Source organism: Eumetopias jubatus, unplaced genomic scaffold (genome assembly GCF_037043125.1).
Source record: "Eumetopias jubatus isolate StellerSeaLion01/CBP00866 unplaced genomic scaffold, mEumJub1_p1.0 scaffold_12, whole genome shotgun sequence".
NCBI classification, from domain to species: domain Eukaryota; kingdom Metazoa; phylum Chordata; class Mammalia; order Carnivora; family Otariidae; genus Eumetopias; species Eumetopias jubatus.
This window is the reverse complement of record NW_028274818.1, coordinates 83,923,119-83,937,509: the sequence shown is the minus strand read 5'-3', so window position 1 is coordinate 83,937,509 and position 14,391 is coordinate 83,923,119. Positions and strand designations below refer to the sequence as shown.

The window sequence follows — 14,391 nt, the reverse complement described above, 5'->3', positions numbered from 1 at the left end:
CTATCTAAACATGTTACTAGTTTTCCAAAATATGTAGTTGCCCCTTCCCGTTTCCTAACTCGATTTAACCTTTTGCCTTTCTTGCTGAAAGTTCTTCCCCTGCCTATTTTTACACATGGGAAATGAGTTTTTAAAGTGCCTATCACCCACCAAAAAAAGTGCCTATCACAAGTGTAGTTATGAAGAACAACTGAGATAAATTTCTTGCACGGTGCCTGGTACAAAAGCCTCACTATTAGCCCTTAGTAGGAGGAAAACTGGCTTAAAACTGGGATGGCTTGATGTCAGTCTTGACTGTCATTAATTGTTCAATTCACTTCACTGTTCCTGGCCTCAGTTTCCTCATCCATAAAATGAGGGAATCATTAAAATCCCTTCCAGCTTTAAAATATGATTGTGCCTCTTTTGCTATGCTCTTTCGTTCCCTCAGAATATGAAAAATCCTTCTAGGGTCGACTGAATTCAGTCTCCTGAGATAATACCCACTGAGACTGTTGTGAGAATAAATGAGATAACGCATAAACACTTGCTAGCACAGAACCTAGAACTTGGTAAGCGCTCCACATTTGTGAGCTGTACTCCCTAAGCACTAGTATTTCCTCCCACGAGAATGTAAACCCCGGGAGAGCAGAGACCCTGTTGGTCCTGTACACTCGTGTATCCTGAGCGTCTGGATTGCTGTTTGCACATCTTGAATTGAATAAATACAGCAGTCTAAACGTCCTGCCGCTGCACGGTTCCCCTGGCAGTTTCCTCAAGGGCAAAATGAGGAGTCACTAAGATGCCTTCTAGCCATACAACCATGCGACCGCTCTTGTATTCTACCCGCTTCTGGAGTCTGAAAAACCTTGGTTTAAATCCCGACCCCAGAATAACCCAAAGCTATTTTGGAACGTGAGCCTAGGGCCTGAGCCCACCTCGGTTGCCATGGCAGCGGCTCCGCCCCCGAGCCCCGCAGATCCCCCGCCCTGATTGGCTGGACGCCCGGCTCCCTCTCCGGATGCGGCCGCTGCCGCCATTGTGCGGCGCTGGTACCCTAAGAGGGTGCTCTCTACGGCGAGTGTCTTGGGCTTTCGCCCTCGCTTCTCGCTCTCTTGTCCGGGGAGCCCGGCGGGTCCGGGACTCCCGTCCGTGCCGGTGCGGGCGCCGGCATGTGGCTGTGGGAGGAACAGGGGGGCCTTCTGGGCCCCTTCTCCTTCCTGCTGCTGCTGCTGCTGCTGGTAACGCGTAGTCCGTTCAATGCCTGCCTCTTCACCGGCAGCCTCTACCTCTTGCTGCGCCTCTTCAGCTTTGAGCCTGTGCCCTCCCGCAGGGCCCTGCAGGTGCTCAAGCCCCGGGACCGCGTTTCCGCCATCGCCCACCGCGGCGGCAGCCACGACGCGCCCGAGAACACGCTGGCGGCCATTCGGCAGGTGAGTCCCCCACGCCTCGCGCCCCTCCGCACCCCCTGGGAGGTTGGACTTCTGCTTGACCTTCCGGAGGTTCTCCAGTAGTCTCATGATAGCCTTCCCAGTTCCCCATTCGTCCAGAAGGAATATATCCAAGTGGCCCTCGATCCCTCTGAGGTCAAAAATCTCCCAACTTACTTATAGAACACAGCAAATACTTAACATATTTGCTATATGCCAGGCACTGAGGATACAGTCATAAACAAGACAGAAAGGGTCCCTGCTTTCACAGAGCGTGCATTGGAATGTGGGAAATCGGCCTTATTAAACAAGTAAACACATAGATGAGATTCTTTAAGAGAGCGAAAAGTGTAATGAAGAAATAGGGTAACGGGATAAGGAATGACTGGGAGGAGGACTTAACGCTCTTTTAGATAGAGTAGTCAGAGCAGTCCCCTCGCAAGACATGACTTGAACTGAAACTGGGATTATGAGAAGGAGCCAGCCTTGGATCTGGGAGAAAGGTGTTCCAGGAAAAGAGAAGACCAAGTGCAAAATCCGGAGGTGGAAATGATGTTGGAATGTTCAGGTAACAGAATAGATACTAGTGGTTGAGTTTATTGTAAACGGATCACATTCACAGAAGCTGTCTTTGCTTGCCCTCCAAATTATCCAAGTCATCTTCTTATCACCTTTTTCTCCAAACACACAGTTCATGCCAGACAACCCTGGCAGCTGGACTCCTGATAAATTTCTGCCTCTCTTTTTCACAAGGCTGTCCTAAGACTCTTGCTCCCTCCAAGCTCCTGGCAGTCTCCTGACTTCATAATAATGATAGTTTGCATAGTATGAGAGATTTTCAGTTGTATAGGCACTTTTGCATCTGTGGAAATACATCTGATCCTCACATTTCTTTGAGACATTATTTTAACATTGAATGGGTAGGAAAACTGACTCAAATACTTGCAGCTCCTAGAATTCAGGGTGCCAAGCCCTAGGGCTCTTTGTCAGAGATAAGACTGTGATCCAGGATATAAAGACTTGGACTCACTCTCCAGCTAGAGACAGACAGTATTACATAATGAGCAAGTTACTTAAGCTCTCTTTGTCCTGGTCAGAGTCCTGAGTAGGTAGGGTGTGGAAGCAAGGCACCCTAGGGCACCTTTCTTCATTCTAGCCCCACCCCGACCTCAGTTTCCCTATCTGTAAAATGGGAATGATATTGGTATCCAACTAATAGGTTGTGATTCAATGAGGTAGTCCACAGAAAGTGCTTGGTCCATGATAAGACCTCCACAAATGGAAGCTCTTTGGACCAATAATCTAAAGATGGCTTCATTTTTAAAAAATCATTTCAGGATAAAGGTAAAAAATTTAAGTCTGAAGAAGGAAGGGAGTCAGGAAGGCAGCTGTTAATTTGTGGAGGACAGCTGACTCTGTGTTTGTAAATCAAGTTAGACTTCTCTTTTTTTTTAAAGATTTTATTTATTTATTTGAGAGAGAGCGAGCACACACAACCCAGGGGAGGGGCAGAGGGAGAGAGACAAGCAGACTCCCCGCTAAGTGTGGAGCCCTATGTGGGGCCCTGTCCCAGAACCCCGAGATCGTGACCTGAGCTGAAGTCAGATGCTTAACTGACTGAGCCACCCAGGCACCCCAAATTAGACTTCTCTTGCATGCTTCTTTCCCCTTCGTTCTTTGTGGTGTTTTTGTTTTTGTTTTAAGTTTATTTTTTTTAGTAATCTCTACACCCATCATGGGACTTGAACTCAGAACCCTGAGATCAACAGTCACATGCTCTACTGACTGAGCCAGCCAGGAGTCCCAATATCTTTATATTTATTTTTAAATAGAAACCTAGAAAAGCTGCTGTGTCTCCCTTCCACACAACAAACCAAGGGGAGGGGTGCCTGGCTGGCTCCGTTGGAAGAGCATGCAACTCTTGTTCTCAGGGTTGTGAGTTCAAGCCCCGCGATGGGTGTAAAGATTACCTGAAAGTAAAATCTCAATAAATAAATAAATAAATAGAAATACAAAGATGTTGAAGAATGTATTTTACATTCTAACTTAAATTCAGATAGGTCGGTGAAGTAATGTAGCTACACAGGAGAATTGTCATGAAAAGATAGATACTTATAGGGAAAAAAGTACATAGTTGTCATTGACTTCCATTTCACCTTAGGTTTATGTAAGTTGCCTGAAAGCATAACTCAGTGTTAATTGAACACAGAAGGCATTCCTAAGTATTTATCAATGATGTGGTTTGGCCAGGAACATGATTGACTGAATATGAATCATATTAAATGAGGAAGTATGTATGTGAAATACATATACACATACAGTGTTTCATATCCTGTTGTGTTGCAAGGGAATTAAAGTTAATTTCCGTTCATGTCTTGTATGTTTAGGTTGTTCATGTCTTTAATATATGTAATAATGATAAACATTGTGCCAAGTTCCTGGTCTTAAGAGGAAGTGATATATGATAATTCCGCTCGTTACAATATAAGGTCATTATGCATGAACTTTTTAGCTATAACAGAATTTAGCTGCTGAATACAGACTGCAGAATACAAGGTCGCATCCTCCCTCTTGACTTCAAAAGGAATATGTAGCTTATTTCCATCAAAGTATGTTTTTTGTCCTGTTCTTGCTCCCTTTGTGTGTTTGCAGCTCATAATTCATATTCTTAAACATTTTACTATGTAAACAATCAGGAAAGACATTCTGAGAATGGTAGAATTTCTGATAGAGTATAAAGTAGATACAGAAGGAAAAACTTGAGACAGGTGAAATGGATGGATTCCAAAAATCAGATACATGACAGTGACAGAGGAATTAAATTATACCTACAGTCCATTCCCCACCCAGGAGCCAGAGTGCAGCTTTAGAAGTATAAATCAGATTATATACAGCCCTTATTTAAAATCCTTCAGTGGGAATTCTTAATCTCAGGAAACAAACTGAGGGTTGCTGGAGTGGTGCGGGGTGGGAGGGATGGGGTGGCTGGGTGATAGACCTTGGGGAGGGTATGTGCTATGGTGAGTGCTGTGAATTGTGTAAGACTGTTGAATCACAGATCTGTATCTCTCAAACAAATACATTATATGTTAAAAAAAAAAAAAGGAAGATAGGAAGGGAAAAATGAAGGGGGGGAAATCAGAGGGGGAGACGAACCCATGAGAGACTATGGACTCTGAGAAACAAGCTGAGGGTTCTAGAGGGGAGGGGGTGGGGGGATGGGTTAGCCTGGTGATGGGTATTAAAGAGGGCGTGTATTGAATGGAGCACTGGGTGTTATACGCAAACAATGAATCATGGAATACTACATCAAAAACTAATGATGTAATGTATGGTGATTAACATAACATAATAAAATAAAATAAAAATAAAATAAAATAAAATCCTCCAGTGGTTCTCTATTGGAATTAAATAAAATGCAAACACATTCTATCTTATACCCTTCTCAAAACCCCTGCTCCTGTTCCAACCACCCTGGGTGCTTGTTAGGACGCTTTTGGCTTCATGTAATAGAGACTCAGACTTCACATATCTCAAACAATATGGGACGCCTGGATGGCTCAGTTGGTTAAGGGTCTGCCTTCGGCTCAGGTCATGATCCCGGAGTCGGAGGATCGAGTCCCACATCAGGCTCCCTGCTCTGCGGGAAGCCTGCTTCTCCCTCTCCCTCTGCCACTCCCCCTGCTTGTGCCTCTCTCTCTCTAATACATAAATAAAAATCTTTAAAAAAAACCACAAATATCTCAAACAATAAGGAGACTTAATATCTCACATAACAAGAATGTGGGAGAGAGGTGACTTCCAGGTCGGTTTTTGGGTTTTTGTTTTGTTTGTTTGTTTTTAGATTTTATTTATTTATTTGACAGAGAGCACAAGCAGGGGGAGTGACAGGCAGAGGGAGAAGCAGGCTTCCCGCTGAGCAGGGAGCCTGATGCAAGACTCAATCCCAGGACCCCAGGATCATGACCTGAGCTGAAGGCAGACGCTTAACCGACTGCGCCATGCAGGCACCCCCAGGATGGTTTATTTAGCTGTTCAGTTTATAATCATGGAGGACTCGGGTTCTGTTGCGCTACCTGCTCTGCCACCTGCAGCATATTTACTAGCCCTCGTTGTAGTTGCCCCGTGGCCATTGCAGCCCCAGGCATCACATTCTCGAACATCGCCATCCAGTCTCAATCCCTCTTCCATACGTCTTTCCCAGAAGTCTCCATCACATACACACAGAGGGGCTGGAAATAGTTCACTTAACTCTGAACATAAGAGAAAGCTGAACAACGGGGCAAGAACAGGTCTCGGGGGGCGGAGCAAGATGGCAGAGGAATAGGAGACCTAGATTTCGTCTGGTCTCAGGAATGAGGCTGAATAGGGATCAAACCATTCTGAACACCTACGAACTCAACAGGAGATCGAAGAGGAGAGTAGCAATAACTCTCTGAACAGAGAAGCGACCACTTACTGGAAGGTAGGACGTGCGGAGAAGTGAATCCAAGGCGATATTCGGGAGGATAGACGGCGGGGGAGGGGCCTCCGCCAGCCGCTTCTGGCAAGTGATAGAGACGCGGAGCACAAAATCGGACCTTTTAGAAGTTGGCTCGGCTAAGGGACGTCACTGCAGTGGCTAAGCAGGGGGTGGAATCCTCCCGGGACAGTGTGGTCTCAGGACCCTTGGGGTCACAGAAAGACCGGGGGTGCCTGAGTGCCTCAGAGCTCCCAGGTATCAGAGCGGGGAAGCCGGCTGCAGAGACGGAGCCGAGGCGCGGGCTCTCAGCTCGGGGTTGCCATAAACAGTGATCCGCGGCCCAGTCGGGCCACTACTCCTCCAGCAGGGACCCAACAAGCGGCAGAGCTGGGGAGACTCCCCTTCCTTCCCGGGGAGGAGCGGCGCAGGAACGCACTGCAGGGATCTGCTGGGTTTGAAGACTCCACACGGGGTCGGGTGCCAGAGATAGCAACGCTCGGTCACAGGCCGGGTGAGCACGGAGTGCGGCCGGAGACCAGGGAGACGGGAGTGACTGCTTTTCTCTGGGGGCGCACTGAGGAGCGGGGCCCCGAGTTCTCAGCTCCTCCGGGTGGAGATTGGGAGGCCACCATTTTTGCCCTGGTCCTCCAAAGCTGTACCGAGAGCTTGCAGGGAACAAAAGCTCCTGAGAGCAAACCCGAGCAGCTTCCTTAGCCCGGACTGACAAGGGCGGGGCAATTCCGCCTCTGGCAAAGACATTTGGAAACCACAGCAACAGGCCCCTCCCCCAGAAGATCAGCAGAAACAGCCAGCAAGCCAAGACCAAGTTTACCGATCAAGGAGAACGGGAGAACTCCAGCGCTGGGGGAATACTGCACATAGAATTCATGGCTTTTTTTTTTACCATGATTCATTAGTTCATCAAAGTTAATTTTTGTTAACTTTTTTTTATTTTTCTTTTTCCCTTTTTCAACCAACATCTTATCAATCCCTTTTAAAAAAAAAACATTATTTTTCATTTTTAGAGTCATATTTTATCCCTTCATAGTAGTTACCCTTATTTTTGGCATATATATATAAGTTGTTCTCTCTTTAAAATTTTGAGATACAGTTTCTTCTAAGAGATCAAAATATACCCTAAATCACTAGTGTATGGCTTTGTTCTAGTCTCCTGCCTGATCACATTCTCCCCTTTTCCTTTTTTTTTTCTTAAATCTTCTTTCTTTTTTCAAACAACTTCTTATCAAGTCCTTTTATAAAATCTTTTATAATTTTCATCGTTACAGTCATCTTCCATCCCTTCATTGTATCAACCCTTATTTTGTACATATATGTCTTTCTTCCTTTAAAATTTTAGGAGGCACTTTTTTCTAACAGACCAAAATACGCCCAAAATCTAGTGTGTGGCACTGATCTATGCACTAGCCTGATCATATTTGATCATATTCTGCTTTTTTTGTATTCTGTTTTTGTTTTTATCTTTTTTTCTTTTTTCTTTTTTTCCTCTTTCTTTTTTCTTTCTTTCCCTTTCTTTTCCCCTGGTTTCAGGTCTTCTCTGATTTGTATACAGTATATTTGCTGGGGACGTTGTAAACCTGTTAGCACTTTGTTCTCTCATTCATCTATTCTCCTCTGGACAAAATGACAAGACGAAAAAATCACCTCAGCAAAAAGAACAAGAGGTAGTACCGTCAGCCAGGGACCTACTCAATACGGACATTAGTACGATGTCGGACCTAGAGTTCAGAATCATGACTTTAAAGATACTAGCTGGGCTTGAAAAAAGCGTGGAAGTTATTAGAGCAACCCTTTCTGGAGAAATAAAAACTAAAATCTAACCAAGTCGAAATCAAAAAGGCTATTGATGAGATGCAATCAAAAATGGGGGCACTAACTGCTAAGATAAATGAGGCAGAAGAGAGAATCAGTGATATAGAAGACCAAATGATGGAAAATAAAGAGGCTGAGAAAAAGAGAGATAAACAACTACAGGATCACAAGGGCAGAATTCGAGAGATAAGTGATACGATAAGGCGAAACAACATTCGAATAATTGGGATCCCAGAAGAAGAAGAGAGAGAGAGAGGGGCAGAAGGTATATTGGAGCAAATAATAGCAGAGAACTTCCCTAATGTGAGGAAGGAAACACGCATCAAAATTCAGGAGGCACAGAGAACCCCTCTCAAAATCAATAATAATAGGTCAACACCCCGACATCTAATAGTAAAACTTACGAGTCTCAGAGACAAAGAGAAAATCCTGAAAGCAGCTCGGGAGAAGAGATATGTAACCTACAATGGTAGAAACATTAGATTGGCAACAGACCTATCCACAGAGACCTGGCAGGCCAGAAAGGACTGGCAAGATATCTTCAGAGCACTAAACGAGAAAAATATGCAGCCAAGAATACTATATCCAGCTAGGCTGTCATTGAAAATAGAAGGAGAGATAAAAAGCTTCCAGAACAAACAAAAACTAAAGGAATTTGCAAACACGAAACCAGCCCTCCAAGAAATATTGAAAGGGGTCCTCTAAGCAAAGAGAGAGCCTAAAAGCAGCAAAGATCAGAAAGGAACACAGACAACATACAGTTAACAGTCACCTTACAGGCAATACAATGGCACTAAATTCATACCTTTCAATAGTTACCCTGAATGTAAATGGGCTCAATGCCCCAATCAAAAGACACAGGCTATCAGATTGGATTAAAAAACAAGACCCATCAATATGCTGTCTGCAAGAGACTCATTTTAGACCCAAAGACACCCCCAGATTGAAAGTGAGGGGGTGGAAAACCATTTACCATGCTAATGGACACCAAAAGAAAGCCGGGGTGGCAATCCTTCTAGCAGACAAATTAGATTTTAAAACAAAGACTGTAATAAGAGATGAGGAAGGACACTATATCCTACTTAAAGGGTCTATCCAACAAGAAGATCTAACAATTGTAAATATCTATGCCCCGAACATGGGAGCAGCCAATTATATAAGGCAATTAATAACAAAAGCAAAGAAACACATTGACAACAATAGAATAATAGTGGGGGACTTTAACACCCCCCTGACTGAAATGGACAGATCATCTAAGCAAAAGATCCACAAGGAAATAAAGACTTTAAATGACACCCTGGACCAAATGGACTTCACAGACATATTCAGAATATTCCATCCCAAAGCAACGGAATACACATTCTTCTCTAGTGCCCATGGAACATTCTCCAGAATTGATCACAACCTAGGTCACAAATCAGGTCTCAACCGGTACCAAAAGATTGGGATCATTCCCTGCATGTTTTCAGACCACAGTGCTTTGAAACCAGAACTCAATCACAAGAGGAAAGTCGGAAAGAACTCAAATACATGGAGGCTAAAGAGCATCCTACTAAAGAATGAAGGGCTCAACCAGGAAATTAAAGAAGAATTAAAAAAATTCATGGGAACCAATGAAAATGAAAACTGTTCAAAATCTTTGGGATACAGCAAAGGCAGTCCTGAGAGGAAAGTATATAGCAATACAAGCCTTTCTCAAGAAACAAGAAAGGTCTCAAATACACAACCTAACCCTACACCTAAAGGAGCTGGAGAAAGAACAGCAAATAAAGCCTAAACCCAGCAGGAGAAGAGAAATCATAAAGATCAGAGCAGAAATCAATGAACTAGAAACCAAAAGAACAGTAGAACAGATCAACGAAACTAGGAGCTGCTTCTTTGAAAGAATTCACAAGATTGATAAACCCCTGGCCAGACTGATCAAGAAGAAAAGAGAAATGACCCAAATCAACAAAATCATGAATGAAAGAGGAGAGATCACAACCAACACCAAAGAAATACAAACAATTATAAGAACATATTATGAGCAACTCTATGCCAGCAAATTAGATAACCTGGAAGAAATGGGTGCATTCCTAGAGATGTATCAACTACCAAAATTGAACCAGGAAGAAATAGAAAACCAAAACAGACCTATAACCACTAAGGAATTTGAAGCAGTCATCAAAAATCTGCCAAGAAACAAAAGCCCAGGGCCAGATGGCTTCCCAGGGGAATTCTATCAGACATTTAAAGAAGAATTAATACCTATTCTCCTGAAACTGTTCCAAAAAATAGAAATGGAAGGAAAACTTCCAAACTCATTTTATGAGGCCAGCATTACCTTGATCCTAAAACCAGATAAAGACCCCATCAAAAAGGAGAATTATAGACCAATATCCTTGATGAACATGGATGCAAAAATTCTCACCAAAATACTAGCCAATAGGATCCAACAGTACATTAAAAGGATTATTCACCACGACCAAGTGGGATTTATCCCTGGGCTGCAAGGCTGGTTCAACATCCGCAAATCAATCAACGTGATACACTACATTAACAAAAGAAAGAACAAGAATCATATGATCCTCTCAACAGAGGCAGAAAAAGCATTTGACAAAGTACAGCATCCTTTCTTGATCAAAACTCTTCAGAGTATAGGGTTAGAGGGTACATACCTCAATATCATAAAAGCCATCTATGAAAAACCTACAGCGAATATCATTCTCAATGGGGAAAGGCTGAGAGCTTTTCCCCTAAGGTTAGGAACGCGGCAGGGATGTCCACTCTCACCACTGCTATTCAACATAGTATTAGAAGTCCTAGCCACAGGAATCAGACAACAAAAAGAAATCAAAGGCATCCAAATCAGCAAAGAAGAAGTCAAACTCTCACTCTTTGCAGATGATATGATACTGTATGTGGAAAACCCAAAAGACTCCACCCCAAAACTGCTACAACTCATACAGGAATTCAGTAAAGTAGCAGGATATAAAATCAATGTACAGAAATCAGTGGCATTCCTATACACCAACAACAAGACAGAAGAGAGACAAATCAAGGAGTCGATCCCATTTACAATTGCACCCAAAACCATTAGATACCTAGGAATAAATTTAACCAAAGAGGCAAAGGATCTGTACTCAGAAAACTATAAAATATTCATGAAAGAAATTGAAGAAGACACAAAGAAATGGAAAAACGTTCCATGCTCATGGATTGGGAGAACCAACATTGTGACGATGTCAGTGCTACCTAGAGCAATCTACACATTCAATGCAATCCCCATCAAAATACCATCCACTTTTTTCAAAGAAATGGAACAAATAATCCTAAAATCTGTATGGAACCAGAAGAGACCCCGAATAGCCAGAGGAATGTTGAAAAAGAAAAGCAAAGCTGGTGGCATCACAATTCCGGACTTCCAGCTCTATTACAAAGCTGTCATCATCAAGACGGTATGGTACTGGCACAAAAACAGACACATAGATCATTGGAACAGAATCGAGAGCCCAGAAATGGACCCTCAACTCTATGGTCAACTCATCTTTGACGAAGCAGGAAAGAATGTCCAATGGAAAAAAGACAGTCTCTTCAACAAATGGTTTTGGGAAAATTGGACAGCCACATGCAGAAGAATGAAACTGGACCATTTCCTTACACCACACACAAAAATAGACTCCAAATGGTTGAAAGACCTAAACATGTTGTTGGTGAGACAGGAGTCCATCAAAATCCTAAAGGAGAACACAGGTAGCAACCTCTTCGACCTCAGCTGCAGCAACTTCTTCCTAGAAACATCGCCAAAGGCACGGGAAGCCAGGGCAAAAATGAACTATTGGGATTTCATCAAGATAAAAAGCTTTTGCACAGCAAAAGAAACAGTCCGCAAAACCAAAAGACAACCGACAGAATGGGAGAAAATATTTGCAAATGACATATCAGATAAAGGGCTAGTATCCAAAATCTATAAAGAACTTATCAAACTCAACACCCAAAGAACAAATAATCCAATCAAGAAATGGGCAGAAGACATGAACAGACATTTTTCCAAAGAAGACATCCAAATGGCCAACAGGCACATGAAAAGGTGCTCAACATCGCTCGGCATCAGGGAAATCCAAATCAAAACCTCAATGAGATACCACCTCACACCCGTCAGAATGGCTAAAATTAACAAGTCAGGGAACGACAGATGTTGGCGGGGATGTGGAGAAAGGGGAACCCTCCTACACTGTTGGTGGGAATGCAAACTGGTGCAACCACTCTGGAAAACAGTATGGAGGTTCCTCAAACAGTTGAAATTAGAGCTACCATTCGATCCAGCAATTGCACTACTGGGTATTTACCACAAAGATACAAATGTAGGGACCCGAAGGGGTACGTGCACCCCAATGTTTATAGCAGCAATGTCCACAATAGCCAAACTGTGGAAAGAGCCAAGATGTCATCGACAGATGAATGGATAAAGAAGAGGTGGTATATATACACAATGGAATATTATGCAGCCATCAAAAGGAATGAGATCTTGCCATTTGCAACGACGTGGATGGAACTGGAGGGTGTTATGCTTAGTGAAATAAGTCAATCAGAGAAAGACATGTATCATATGACCTCACTGATATGAGGAATTCTTAATCTCAGGAAACAAACTGAGTGTTACTGGAGTGGTGGGGGGTGGGAGGGATGGGTTGGCTGGGTGATAGACATTGGGTAGGGTATGTGCTATGGTGAGCGCTGTGAATTGTGCAAGACTGTTGAATCACAGATCTGTACCTCTGAAACAAATAACATATTTTAAGAAAAAAGAAAAAGAAGATAACAGGAGAGGAAGAATGAAGTCAGTAAGAGTAAGTCAGAGGGGGAGATGAACCATGAGAGACGATGGACTCTGAAAAACATACTGAGGGTTCTAGAGGGGAGGAGGATAGGGGGATGGGTTAGCCTGGTGATGGGTATTAAAGAGGGCACATTCTGCATGGAGCACTGGGTGTTATGAACAAACAATCATGGAACACTACATCAAAAACTAATGATGTAATATATGGTGATTAACATTAAAAAAAAAAGAACAGGTCTCTATTAGCGGGGAAGAAGAAGGGGAATAGACTTGGGTAGACAATCAACATTCTCTGTGGCTCCATCCTACATTGTGGTCTTTGTATTATACTTGCTCTTTCTTCTGCTTGGGAAACTCTTCCCCTGGATCTTCATATGGTTAGCTCCCTTAACCATTAAGGTCTCAGCTCACATGTCATATTCTTAGAGAGGCCTTCCTTGACTGCCTTGTCTAGTGACCCCCCACTGGCCTTAACCTTCACATTACCCTTTATTTTCTTTTTCAAAACATTTATCACTATCAAAATTTACATGTAACATGTTTGTAATCTGTTTCTCCCTAGTGAGATATAAGATCCATGATCCTTTTTTTTCTTGTTCACCACTTTCTCCTCACTGCTTATTACATTGCCTGATATCTAGTAGGCACTCAATAAGTTTTTTTTTGGAAGGAATGTGATGTTCTAATAGCCAATAAACGCACAAGAAAAGATACTCAACATTATCAGTCATCAGGGAAATGGAAATCAAACCCACAATGGAATTCCCATTAGGGTAGCTATAAACAGAAAACAATAACAGGTGTTGACGAGGATGTGGAGAAATTGGAACTTTCATACACTGCTGGTGGGAAAAACTGTCTGGCAGTTCCTTAAAAGGTTAAACACAGAGTTACCATTCGATCCAGCAATAAAACTCCTAGATATATACATATATCTAAAAGAATTGAAAACATACATCATGCAAAAACTTGTACAGAAATGTTCATAGCATTATTAATAGCCAAAGTGGAAACAACAGAAATATCCATCAGCTGATGAATGGATAAGTAAAATGTGATATATCCATACAATGGAATAGTATTCAGCAAGAAAAAGGAATGAAGTCCTGGTACATGTTACAACATGAATGAACCTTAGAAACATGCTAAGTGAAAGAAAAAAAGCCAGTCACAGAAGACTGCATGTTATATAATTCTATTAAATAAAATGTCCAGAATGAGCAAATCCATAGAGATAGAAGTAGATTAGTAGTTGCCAGGAATGGGGATTGACTGTTAAAGGACACAGGATTTCTTTTTGAGGTGATGAAAACATTCTAAAAGTGATTGTGTTGGTGGTTTCAGAGCTCTGTGAATTTAATTTTTAAAAAACCAGGGGCTCCTGGGTGGCTTAGTCGGTTAAGCATCTGCCTTCAGCTCAGGTCACAATCCCAGCGTCCTGGGATTGGGCCCGGCATCAGGCTCCGTGCTCAGTGGGGAGCCTGCTTCTCCCTCTCCCTCTGCCTGCCTGCCTGCCTATCTGCCTACTTGTGATCTCTCTCTCTCTGTCAGACAAACAAAAAACAAATAAATCTTTAAAAAACAAAACAAAAAAAACCCCATTGAATCGTACTCTTTAAACGTAAATTACATGGTATGTGAATAGTCTCAAAGCTAAAAAGAAGAAGAAAGCTGTAATTCTGAACTTCGTCAGATTGAAAAATCTCTACCAAAAAACATTGTGCCATTCTGTGTTCTAATAGTGGAATCTATGGTTTTCTTCATTGTCAGTAAACACAAATTAAGTTCTTTCTGTGTATGAAGTTATTGTATAAGGTTGGATATTGAAAAGATACTTTTCAGTGAAACATTTAAAAAGCCATATAAATATA

At 42.6% G+C, this 14,391-nt stretch overlaps 1 protein-coding gene across 3 annotated transcripts in view; it reads left to right on the top strand.

Moving 5' to 3' along the window:
• Positions 1-1,008: 1,008 nt before the first annotated feature.
• GDE1 (glycerophosphodiester phosphodiesterase 1) overlaps positions 1,009-14,391 on the top strand; it is a 40,644-nt gene continuing 27,261 nt past the window's right edge. For 2 of the 3 annotated variants that reach the window (XM_028091673.2, XM_028091672.2), the window contains exon 1: positions 1,009-1,412. In XM_028091673.2, coding sequence (XP_027947474.1) covers positions 1,152-1,412 — 261 coding nt within the window. In that variant the 5' untranslated portion in view covers positions 1,009-1,151. The remainder of the gene's footprint in view (positions 1,413-14,391) is intronic. The other variant, XM_028091674.2, reaches the window with a different exon arrangement.